The 13208-nt window shown below is 45.3% G+C and overlaps 1 protein-coding gene across 2 annotated transcripts in view; it reads right to left on the bottom strand.

Moving 5' to 3' along the window:
* The window catches only part of DAPK1 (death associated protein kinase 1), an 87064-nt gene extending 80128 nt beyond the window's left edge, over positions 1-6936 (bottom strand). Inside the window, exons 1-2 of one of the 2 annotated variants that reach the window (XM_081880926.1) lie at positions 6738-6936; positions 5451-5626 (exon numbers count right to left, since the gene is read on the bottom strand). In XM_081880926.1, coding sequence (XP_081737052.1) covers positions 5451-5512 — 62 coding nt within the window. In that variant the 5' untranslated portion in view covers positions 5513-5626; positions 6738-6936. Of the gene's footprint in view, positions 1-5450; positions 5627-6099; positions 6527-6737 lie in introns of those variants that run through there. The other variant, XM_081880925.1, reaches the window with a different exon arrangement.
* Between the last annotated feature and the right edge of the window lie 6272 nt (positions 6937-13208).

Here is a 13208-nt window from a genome sequence, read left to right as displayed (position 1 = left end):
AGTTTTTGGAGGAGGAAAACAAGAAAAAAAATATTCTGAATCTCAGAAGCCAGAACAGCAAGAGGGATCGCTGCGCAGTGAAAGCAGCAATCCCTCTTGCTGTTCTGGCTTCTGGGATAGCTGTGCAGCCTGCATTCGCTCCATAAGACGCACACACATTTCCCCTTACTTTTTAGGAGGGAAAAAGTGAGTCTTATAGAGCAAAAGATACGGTAATCCTTTAATGTGGTTAGTCAAAAATGGAAGCTAATGCCTTAGATCTCTGCCTTGCACACAAAGGCTTGCTATGGCTCATTCCCATCACAGTGAACCATAGCTTACTGTGATGTCCAAATGCAACCAGTGTCAAGGCAGCAAAAGTTGTATTGAATAGCAAAGCTCTCACCCCCTAAAGTAGATATAACAGGACGTTACTAGAGGAAGGGTCGTTGCACAACTCTGTCACCTAGCTAGTCTGCATAGTATATTCCTTCTTTTTTAAAAGGCATCTCCAAACATATTAGAATGGATCTGCATGCATCAGGCTGTGGGCCTGCAATTTTACCAAGCGTTTAGCTTAATATAAGCACTTCAAACACAATCTTATTTCGTAAGCCTCTTATTTACCACTCACTGTATTAAAACACACAGAACAGCTGAAGCCAAGAGCCAACTGAAAGGTGCACTGCTATGAGTGTTTATTCCAACTAAGTTGAAAGTTCCATGGTTACTTACTCTATACAACATACCAAAGCAGGACTCAAATAGTTGTAGCTACTAAGTATTTGCTCTGTGAGATAACATCCAATTCCTGGATAGGGACTCAAATATGGGTGTACATTCCATCAAAGATAAGATTTTTTAAAGTGCTAACAGCTTTCAACTAGACACTTCAATGAAATCATTGGGAGTTTCTGAACTCTTTCTGGACTAAAGTATACTCTGATTTTTTTTCCTGGTGGTACTCAAAACTGCAGAACTGGCACCTTTTTCCCCCCTAGAAAAAAGCACTGATGGTGCCTAATAAAGTAAATAAAATTCCTAGGTAGGTGTGGGAGGGCACGATCCAAAGGCATTCCAGTTGCTGACTTGCACCACCAGCTCCAGCAAAGCAAAGGCAACAACTTCTGAAATACGGAGGGGAAAGAATCAAAGGTCTGCCTTGGCAGGAACTCAGCAACCCAGGCCAAGAAGCGAGGGAAGCAGCTCAGACCCAGTAAGCTGCTCTCACTTCATTTCCCTCCCTTGCCGTCCATGCGTACCTCTTGCATTTGTGAGGCAAGACACTCTCCTAGGCCTTCCAGAGAGGCCGAGCGGAGAGGGAAAGTTTCTTTTGGGGAGGGGGGAAGCCAAGAGGAAAAACTAATGAAGTGCAATTGGGATGGAATAGTAATTGGAGATGTTAAATCAAACAAATCTATTTAGGGGCAGGATCCTGCCATCTGCCTTCTGCAAAATGGATACAACTGTGCTCAGTGGGTAGTGGGTTTGAGTTCCATGTTGGGTTTAAGATTCCTGCACAGAAGGGGGCTAAATTAAATGATCTCATGGTCACTTTCAACTCTACAATTCTGTGATTCTGTAAACTTTCTAGCACCTAATTTAAGCTGCCGTGGGGGCAAGGTATTGGAGTTCAGGCCCCACCTCTGTCTTGTACTCAGTCTGCCTCCTTAAGTTACTTATGTGCGTTTAGCTGAACACAGTGTTTGCAGCAATGACCAGTGAGATACCTCTGAAAAACTGTCAAACAAGTTTTCATTGGCAACTGCATTCTCATTTCCCTGCAGCAACTGTATTCAGAGACTGAGAGAAGGAACCTGCGCATTAAATGTGCAGTTGTATGAGACTTGTCTGTATGCATGAGAGACAGTAAGAGAGGCAAAGCTGCATGACTTGTTGTGAGTCAGGCTTGCTCCAGTTCCACAATGGGAACAATTTTATAGATGCCTTCCACACATTTAGCTCATTTAACATATCATGAACGACTTGACCAGCACTCTTGCAGTTTCACTCAACTTTTTTGTTTTTTAATGTGCGTTTCTTCCTAGATGCAGGGCAGGTCTTTGTAAAACTAAGCCACCTTCATGAGGATTAAGTGTTTTAACTGTTTTGATCAGGAGCAATGAAAAAAGTTTCAGAAGAATGCAGCACTGTGGCAACCGCATACACAAAGTCCTTGAAACAACAAAGTATAATAAAAGAACTGCAGAATTGTTTATTTAAAATGCACAGCCACACTGCTTGCAACCGCAAGAGAACCAAACAGAAACAGGCTTGTATTTGCTTGCATTTCATAATCATTTCCACCGAAATCTGCTTTGGTCTTCTGAAATTGCATGATGAGCCGATTGCTTAAAACATCTGTTTAAAAGATAAGCAAGGGAGTACTTATCTTAGTTTTAAGTTTGGTATTTTAATGGAGATAATGTGACTAGTGAATATTCTACATTCCAATCTCAAATATTTTTAACCGGGCATCTCACTGATTTTGATAGAACTACTCTCAAGGTGACAAATATAAGGCCTGATTCATAGTTACTGCCGCCCACATGTGAAAACATTTGGGTAATTACTTGAGTACAGCTCCACAAAGCAAGGCATTTGTGTGAAGTGGTTTCCAGTCCATATGGCAAGTATTCAGGACACTCTGTCTCGCTGGTTTAAAACAGGTAATTATGTTGCAGCCTTTGCCTATTTGGCTGTTGGTTCAAATCTCCTATCACTCTGTTTATTGATTTAAAAAAAGAGATAGGGTACCTACTTCTCAGTTACAAGCATCCTGAGTTAAAGGATCTCACATACCTTTGAGGTCTTCTGCTAGTCAGAATAGACTACACTGGATCAGATGGTCCAGTGATTTGACTCAGTATAGAGCTGTAACTTAATTCCTTAATTAAGATAATCCAGTTCAGAGAGCTTTCTAAAACAGCACACAAATGAACATGCTAGATTCCAACTTAACTAGAAATCATTTGCAACTTATTTGCTACACTACGTATTTTCTCCATGGTACATTATTTTTATTTTGCTTTGGTAGCACCCAGTGTTTGAAATTCCCCAAGCACCAGGCATGTTTTGTTACTGATGCAGATCCAATTGCGACTACGTGGAGATTGCTGGGCGCCAGGTTGGCAGCTGACCTCTCTATCGAGCCAGCTGACTCGTGTGTGGCAAAAGAGGAGCTTCTTGTGCTTCCATGTGAATCAGGGGCCCCTGACCCAGAACATAACCTCTGTACAAATCGGGGTTTGCCTGCGTTCCGAAACATACTTCCTCCACCTGCAGAGGCACAACATTGCTATCATGGCTAGTAGCCCCTGAAAGGTTTGTCCTCTATGTATTTGACCAAGCTTCATTTACATGCATCCAAGTTGATGGCCATCACCATCTCCCGTCACAGCAGCAGAGCTTCATGGTTTAACTACGCACTGCATTCAGAAGTACTTTCCTTTATCTGTCCTGAACCTTCCAACAAAACTTTTCTGTCCACTTTCTCCATAATTTCATATGCTTCTATCATGCCACCTCCAAGTCCCAAATGCCGTGACATTGCACATGCTACAATCGTCCCAATTAGTTCTGATCAGTATTCTGTTGAAGGATGCATTTCTTTATTCACTTACTGGGAACACGTCCCACTGAGCTCAGTGGGGCTTACTTCCAAGCAGACATGCACAGGCTTGCACTGTTAGTGACTACCTGTTAAGATGGTACTTGGGAATCATCAGTACTGATGCAATCTGCACAAATAGAAGCACTGCCCATAGTAAAATGGGAGAACATCCATGTTTAAATTTAAGCTGAATTATGGGAGCGCTACTTTTGTTTTCCCATCAGCCACTGTATGACGATTGCCAGAAACAAATATAAGGTCACTGAATTAAAAGCTATCAACTGTTTTACTGTACATTTTAGGGAGAAATGGATCCCCCCATAACATGTCGAAGTACAGAATTTAGCTTTTATACACTAAATAGTGCACATTCAATTCACAATAACTGAAGGGACACTGTTCCCCATCCCCCCCCCCCAAAAAAATCCCCCAAGTTTACAGCATTGAAATAAAAGGCTGCAGCATCAGATTTCTATTTTTGTATAACAATTTTGTATGATACACACAAGCTAACCATAGCTTGCCATGATGTCGAAACTGGTACACCATGGTTAGTGCTAATCTCTAAACTATTGTTTGCAGACCCACACCAAATCATGGTATGGAGGTCAGTGGCTCAACTTAATCTTCCCCAACAGAGTTGTTGTGATGGTAGTGAAGAATAATAAAACACTTAGTAGATTCACCATAGTGTGAAGTTAAATTTCACCCTATCTGTGCAAGTGTATTTGCTTGCTAGAGAACCCTCCCATTTCTACTCTGGCGGTTCACCCAACCATTTTGGGGGTTCAGGGGAAAAGCCTTATTGTGCAACGCCTCTGCTTACACAGTTTGTTAGGTAAATCCTACCCTTAGCGTACTGCAGAGTGCTATACTGCAAAGCACCAATAGTTCACCTAGTTTTTAAATTTAAAAATTAGCAATACCTTAAAAGATAAAACGCAAGCAGCAAACACAACACACAGTAAAAAGCACACACTTCATTTAGCAATTAAGCTAGGAGATTTAAAACCAAAAGCAAACTATAATCTCTAGTCAATGGTCTGGGTTTTCCAGCACAAAGCTGTGGCATAGACACAGCATTCTGTAGTATTCAACTAACAAGCTTTATGGAGACCGTGTTAAATCTACACTGCTTAATGACTATAAATCTCTTGATCTGACATTTGACTGGAACGGAATAATTGAACTCTGATACCTTGAAACCGATCGATCTGCACTGGATTGAAAACAAATGCTAGAAATTATCTGTATTCAGCCACCCTCATACTTAAAGAACCAAGCTGGAGAAATTATTAATACTGCATGCTAGTATTAATATTGCAAACTGGTTTGCATTCTTCCACATACACTAATAATTCACTACTGTTATCATCAGAACTTAGTGTGCATACAAAACCCACCCGCCTATGCAAACCACTTTTGCAATCAACATAAAAATAGACATACAAGTATCAACTGTAATGTTTCAATCCTCCAGCCTTACATACAGAAGAAAATCACTTTAGCTTAGAATCACCTTTCTACGCAATGTCATCTGAGTATGCAAGGAGACACCTCTCTATGAAACACTAATAGCAATGCCAAGTGTAACACATTTTGCTTCTGGCTTACATATTAACTCTTATAAGGCACACAGGCTCTAAAATATACCACAGAGCATTCCTTAATCTGAGGCATATAAGCAGCTCACTGGGCTGCATTAGCAGCAAATGAATTTACACTCCAATCCAACACAGTCTGCTCATTTCTCCTGCTTCCTCCACAGACCCTCTGCTCTCTGGTCCTTACCCGGGGACCATCTTATTGATACAGGCCCACACCTGGCATGCACTTTTCCTTCCAACAAGTACGGTACCTTCCAAGTTCCTCCCCGATCTCATAGTGATCATCCAGGTTCTCTTGCCTGAAGACAGTCATGATAGCTGCCACTCCTCAGAAAGGAAAACAACACTCTCGGCCGCCGCCACCGCCGCCGCCTTTCAACTCATCACATCCTTGGTAAAATCCTCCAGCATTTTGCGGCTGCAATCCCTGAAGAAGCAGAGGTGGGGACGGGGAAGGGGAAAGACAGTTGTTTCATTAAAACGCCTGCGTTTGCAAGAGGGGTGTGGTTATCCGCACACTGCAACATGCACCCAACCCGGCCGCACCGCTTAACGCCAAATGTCTCCGGTAGCAGCAGCGGCGGCGGCGGCGATCCCGGTTTCAGAATCGCCGTGCGGATCAGCCGGCGCGCGGCCTGGGGCTGCTCCACTTTGCTCTCCAGGAGCCTCTGGGGCCGCGCTGCCGATTCGCCTCACGGCAACTGGAAGGCGCCGTTCCTTCCCCGGCCTCCCGTCCATACACACCGGAGAGGGGCTCTTCCTCGCCTTCCCCCCAAAGCTGCAAAATGGGAGGGAAGGGGTGGGGGGGGGGGAGAACCAACGCTCGTTTCCCGGATCGAGCCCCTCCGCGGGCGAGAGCGCCCAGCGCAGCCCCGCCACCCGCGCCCAAGCGCGCCTCACCTTTCGCTGGCCGGGAAAGCCGGAGCGGCGCCGCGAGCAGCCACCATTTCCACCTCAGGAAGGCGCCTCCGAGCCGCCCGGGCGCCACATTCCTCAGCGGCTCCCCCTCCGTTACCCGGTCAACGAGGACGTGCAACCGGGAGGAGCCGCCGCCGCCGCTACTACTACACGGTTGAAAAGGCGCCTGCCTCAGAGGAGACCCCGTCCATCTCGGGAGGCAGCCAGCGCCGGCCTGCCCAGGTTGCTCCCCGGGGCGCGGGGACCCTGCCTGCTTTTCCTTTCCCCTCCTCGGCGCTCGCACGAGGCCTCCTCTCCCCCCACGCAGCGGCGCCGGAGAAGGAGGGAAGCGGCCAGAGGCTCGGCTCCACTAACCGAGGGGAGGGAGCGGCGGAGGAAGGGAGGGAGGGAGGGAGGGAGGAAGGGAAGGAAGCCCTCCGCCGCGCCGCGCTACGCTGTGGCGGCTGCAGGGGGAGGAGCGCGCGCCCCGGAGTTCTCCTTTGGCGCAGCGACCCTCTTCCCGGGTTGGGGCAGCCCGAGAGAGAGAGAGAGAGAGAGAGAGAAGCCGCCCCTCCTCTTTCTCCTCCTCCTCCTCCTCTCCAGACATGCAGCCCTCGCTTTCTCTCGCGCCGGCCACTCACCGGCCGCACTGGCTGCAGGCGGCGACAATCGGCCCCCGCCGACGTCCTCGCTCCCGGGAGAGCCGAGCAAGGCAGGAGAAGGACTCCGGCCAGCGGCCAATGGGAAGGCAGCTGCACGCGGCGCTCCCCCCCCCCCTTCTCCTCTCCTGACCTGCGCTCGGCAGCGGAGAAGGGGCGGGGAGATCGGCGCGCGGACGCAGGCGCGCAAGGCGGCCGTACAGGTGTCAAGAGCTGCCGGCGCGCGCAGGGTGGGGGGTGTGGGGGTGTGTGTGTGTGCTTCGGCCGCCCGAGGGTTCGCCTCGGTTTGCCCAGCGGGGAGGAGGCGCTTAGGCCCGCTGCCGCACCTGCGGTGCCCTTTGGAGTGGCTTCGACGGCCAGGCAGCTGGGCGCAATGGGATTAATCGGGCAAAGTGTTAAAGCAACAACCTCAGATATGCAGATGGCACAACCTTGATGGCAGAAAGTGAGGAGGAATTAAAGAACCTTTTATTGAGGGTGAAAGAGGAGAGCGCAAACTATGGTTAAAGCTATGGTTTTCCCAGTAGTGATGTATGGAAGTGAGAGCTGGACCATAAAGAAGGCTGATCGCAGAAGAATTGATGCTTTTGAATTATGGTCTGGAGGAGACTCTTGAGAGTCCCACGGACTGCAAGAAAATCAAACCCATCCATTCTGAAGGAAATCAGCCCTGAGTGCTCACTGGAAGGACAGATCCTGAAGCTGAGGCTCCAAGACTTTGGCCACCTCATGAGAAGAGAAGACTTCCTGGAAAAGACCCTGATGTTGGGAAAGATGGAGGGAACAAGGAGAAGGGGATGACAGAGGACGAGATGGTTGGACAGTGTTCTCGAAGCTACCAGCATGGGTTTGACCAAACTGCGGGAGGCAGTGGAAGACAGGAATGCCTGGCGTGCTCTGGTCCAGGGGGTCACAAAGAGTTGGACACGAGTAAACAACAACAACAGCATTGTGACTTCAGGCATGCAAGAGCTGGAGCCTGTGGTTGAGAAGAATCGCAGCCCTCTCCGCAGCTTGCCCTTTCAAGCTATGCTCTCTGGCCTAATAAGCAAGATAAGCTTATTAGATAAGATAAAGGACCTTATTAAAAAGGATTGTCTTGTAGCTGCACCAGGTTAAGAAACATGAAACTTCCTGGAACATATAATGTGAGCAATAGCAAAACTGGAACAACTCACATAGTTTTATTGTTTACTTTCACAAAAGTCTGTTGGGGGGCCCAGAAAGTATTGTAAGTAGATGAGCCTTTCCAAAAGTGTGACTGACTCCAGAAGGCCTAAAATGATTTAAAATTGGCTGAGATAATGTGTGTTGGGGAAGATGGCAGAAGGTGCTGGTTTAAGTCTACTACTGTGCACGGGACTGCTATTTATAGACTTTGAGATTTACAGCAACACCTACAAAACCAAATTAAAATACTGTAAATTTCCCCATCCTTCTGTCAGTTTATCTCTAATCACAACAAGTGAGTCCAAATAGGTCTTGCAGTGCTTCTGAAAGATGCTCTACCCTCAGCTTCAAAAGGTATCTGAAGAGGAGATGCATAATCAGGGGATGACTCTTATCTACATACCTTGCTAAATTTGCCTGAAAAGGGATACTGATAGGACTCTACCACTGGCTGATTTCAGATAACTAGCATCATTGCTCAGCATAGGGAATGAAGTGATTGGTTAAAGTTTTGTTCTTAGTCTGAAGCCTTTTAGCTGTGTATTGGTCAAAAGCAGCAGCTTGCATTCTTTTCAGAAGCAGACACTGGAACAATGTTGCCAATGATCGATTGCCTTTAGGAGGAGATGGGCTGATTTGCTCAGCACCAAAGACGAAACTCATATTAAAAGGACATTACTGTTCAAAATATGTATGTTAATTTAGTTTGAATAAATTTCCAGAGGGATACCTGTGTAAATCAATGCAGAAAAAGGAACAACGTACAGTGGTGCCCCGCAAGACGAATGCCTCGCAAGACGAAAAACTCGCTAGACGAAAGAGTTTTCCGTCTTTTGAGGTGCTTCGCAAGACAAATTTCCCTATGGGCTTGCTTTGCAAGACGTTTCGTCTTGCGAGTTCTTGCGAGTTTTTTCCCTTTCCCCCCCTTTTTCTAAGCCGCTAATAGCCGCTAAGCCGCTAATAGCCGTGCTTCGCAAGACGAAAAAACCGCAAGACGAAGAGACTCGCGGAACAAATTAATTTCGTCTTGCGAGGCACCACTGTAAATTGAGCCCTGCTGAATCCTGCCAGAGGCAAATCTTACCCAGTATTATGTCCTCACAGTTGCCAACTTGATGACTGTGAGAAGCCCGCAAGCAGATACTGAACGCACCAGCAGTTTCTTCACCTATAATTCCTAGTAGCTGGTATACTGAGGTTATACTTACTCGTGAGAAAGGTTTTGGGAGTAAACCGCAAGGAAAAATCCCTACTTGCTGCCTAGTGGGGCATCTTCAGGAGAAGAAAAGGTTAAGGAGCAAATCCTACACAAATCCAAAGTGAAGTCCCTAAGACGGTTGAATAGCATCTTGTATGCCTCCTTCCGGCAGCTCTGGCAGCCAAGCTGGTGCCAGAGTATTGCTCTGCTTACCTTGGACTGTATCATTGAGGCCGAGTGGAGGATCTTGTTTTCTGGGCTGCCCAGGACCTCCACACACACTGTGCCCAGGCTTGCGCCCTGGAGAGGTCACTTCAGTGCTACTAAGGCAGCAAAAACAATCAATGCAAGAGGCAGCAGTTATGAGTTACCAGTCTCTGCAGCCACAGCAGGCGCTGTGATTTCCCAGCAGTTTGCCTTCAATCCCAGAGGCACACTCCATTGTATCTTGAGAAAGACGGATACCAACAAAACTGCCTCCAACAGTGGAACATCTCTCTTGGGCTAGTAACCATTGATACCCTTGCTCTTCATGAATTTATCTAATCCCCCTTTAAAGCCATCCAAGTTGGTTGGAATCACTACCTTTTGTAGGAGCAAATTCCAATCTAACTATGTTCAACGTGAAGAAGCATTGAGTTTTCAGTTAATGTGAATTGTGATCAATTTGAGTAAAACAAATCCTGTATCCTGCTCCTGTTACATATTGACAGTACTGAAATTTAAATTGCCAAAACATAACCAAGAGAACTGCCTAGAATTAGATATAGCTTGCTTCACCAGCTGGCTTATATAATATGATGAAACTCTTGGGATGACTCAGGATTGAAGAAAGGAAACCAAACGGAGGCAGTTTGGAAAACAAAATACATTCCTAATTATACAGAAATGTTGCAGTATTTATTAAATTTCACACTTTATTACCAAGATGAAAAATGTGATTTTTTTTTACTCATTAGTAAGTAAAAAGTAAGCATTAGATGATGATTCTACAATGCTACTAAATGTTTTGTTACCCATTCAATCCAGTTCTATCTTGCCCATTTCTTTTCATGATTGAGATTGTGATTCCACGATTCTACTAAATGTTTTTGTACCCATTTAATCCAGTATTATCTTACCTATTTTCATGCTTGAGACAAGTTTTCAGGTCATACGCAACCCCAAAGGAGCATAAAACCTACTGCAGATGAGCAGCTTTTAATTTTTGTGTGAACTCTTTTATCTCATCAAAAATGCTGACCATCAAAGGTCAAGGGAAGTACAACAATCACATAAGGCATGTCTTCATACACAAGGAACCCCAGTTGTCTAATGGCTGGTGTGTAGGTGTACATATTTTGTCTCTCCAGGACTCAGTTTATCTGAACTGATAATTTGGGTAATTCTGGGTGTTGGATACAGCATGATTAAGAACTGTCGTAATGTAGTCTTTCTCATCCCAAGGAATATGGGATCTATGGCTCCCAACCTCCTCCACATAAACTTGATAAATAATATGAAGTCGTGAATAATAAAGATGGTGGAAGAGAGAACTAATTTGATGTAGCTGAATGAGGTGAACAGGTTGAATTTCTCCTTGTGCGAGTACCCAGGGTACATTTTGTCTGGCATTGATTGTGTTTTTTATGTATTTTTCTCTAAGGACAAGTTTAACATTCTGCTAAGATGCTAGACAGCATCTTAAAAAGTAGAGACATCACCTTGCCAACAAAGGTCCCTCTAGTAAAAGCTATGGTTTTCCCAGTAGTGATGTATGGAAGTGAAAGCTGGACCATAAAGAAAGCTGATCGCCGAAGAATTGATGCTTTTGAATTATGGTGCTGGAGGAGACTCTTGAGGGTCCCATGGACTGCAAGAAGATCAAACCTCTCCGTTCTGAAGGAAATCAGCCCTGAGTTGCTCACGAAAGGACAGATCCTGAAGCTGAGGCTCCAATACTTTGGCCACCTCATGAGAAGAGAAGACTCCCTGGGAAAGACCCTGATGTTGGGAAAGATGGAGGGCACAAGGAGAAGGGGACGACAGAGGACGAGATGGTGGGACAGTGTTCTCGGAGCTACCAGCATGAGTTTGACCAAACTGCAGGAGGCAGTGGAAGACAGAAGTGCCTGGCGTGCTCTGGTCCATGGGGTCACGAAGAGTCGGACATGACTAAACGACTAAACAACAACAACAAGTTTAGCAACTTCCCAGGGAGCTAGCGGATTCTATGATCAAGTAGATAGAGGTGATCTTATGGCTGGTGTTTGAAGCATTCTTGCTTATGGTACTGGATGTCCTCTGACATTCATGCCAAGGTCATCTGGCTTAGGACTGTTGGGAATTCCATTCCACCCTTGCTGCAGATATGTGGGATTGTTACATGTCACATGTCTGTTTACATTCTAGCACAGATTGCTGGAGTCCCATGAGCGGAACATCCGCTCTGTATTGCTTTTGTTTTCTCTCTCTCCGGAAGAACGACCAAGTTTTTCTTTGTCCTGATTTATGCATAATAAATGCGTAGTATAGTCCAACAAGGACTTCATGGCTCTCATAACTTCCAATGAGTTGTCCTAGGTTATATTGGGAATATTAAAAAGTTTAAAAGTTCAAGCTTTAGATTTACTTTTCAGTATTAGGCAGACTCCATTAATCTAAAATTATTAGTGACATTGATATAAGGACATTGTTACAGATAAGACAGCTACCTAATCAAGGTTGCTTACCTCTGCAAGGATGGTAAACTACAGTGGTGCCTCGCAAGACGAAAAGAATCCGTTCCGCGAGTCTCTTCGTCTAGCGGTTTTTTCGTCTTGCGAAGCAAGCCCATTGACGGCTTAGCGGCTTAGCGCTATTAGCGGCTTAGCGGATAAGCAGCTTAGAAAAAGGGGGGGAGGGGGGAAAAACCCGCAGGAACTCGCAAGACATTTTCGTCTTGCGAAGCAAGCCCATAGGAAATTCGTTTTGCGAAGCGCCTCCAAAACGGAAAACTCTTTCGTCTAGCGAGTTTTCCGTCTTGTGAGGCATTTGTCTTGCGGGGCACCACTGTAATTGGGTTGGTCTGTTACAGGGATCCTAATGTAACTCTAATATATTCTATAATTATCATGGTGGGGTTACTAATGGAGAATGTAAAGAGGTTCTGTGGATACCCTAACCAAACGGTGAACATAGTTCCTTAAATTTAGCAAAGAAAAATGCTGTTGCAACCCACAGCCGCCCCCCCCCCCGCTAACGTGAATACCATTCTGTGTCTGCTAACATGGGCCACCACGTTCTTCAGTAGCTGGAAGTTTCCAAATCTGTTTCAGATGCAGCTCCAGGCAGAGTGCATTACAAGAGTGTAATCTGGAGGTTGCCAGAGCATGAATGACAGCCCCCAGTCTCTGTATTCAGGAAGACAGTGTAGCATTGCGTACAGCTGCATTCTGATGGCACAGAAGCTGCGAATGATGAAGTATTATTGCAAAATCTGTGTGTCTTGCCCGGAGCATTATCTGGATTTAAGACCATCTGGGAACCGTAAAGTTAGCCACTTAAGAGCAGAAGAGCAGGGTTACAAGAGCAACAACCAACTGCAGCCATTCAAAATCCAGACAGTTAATCTGCTAGGCTATCACTTGAGAACAACTCTGTTGGATTTTGTAGAGGGTAATCTTCATTGCCTGAAATTTGCTAGTTGTTCATTAGGGCAAAGAGAGACAAGTTATTAGAATTATCTGGCCATATTTATTTTAGCAATAAAATAAATTCTGTTATTGTGCCATCATTTGTCAGGGTCAATTAAAAATTTACTGTATTGAATTGAGATGTAGAAAAAATATATTTTCTCCCTAGCAATAAATAGTTGATCTTGTTTGAGGCAAATAATGGCTAAAGCACTAAACTGGAAGTCAATAAGTAATGCCTTTGCAATTAAATTGGTATCTTCTATTTGAAGGGTCTCTCTCTCTCTCTCTGTATTGTGCAATGGCAACCCATAATTATTCCAGCTCTAGGGTTGGGTGCTGATAGCACCTACACTGAATATCACAAGCATTAATGATACTGTTCATATAGTAAGAGACATAAATACATCTAATGGTTCAGACCATGCTTGT

The sequence above is a fragment of the Podarcis erhardii genome (genome assembly GCF_964252035.2).
Source record: "Podarcis erhardii genome assembly, chromosome: 11".
NCBI classification, from domain to species: Eukaryota; Metazoa; Chordata; class Lepidosauria; order Squamata; family Lacertidae; genus Podarcis; species Podarcis erhardii.
This window is presented reverse-complemented; position numbering and strand designations above follow the sequence as displayed.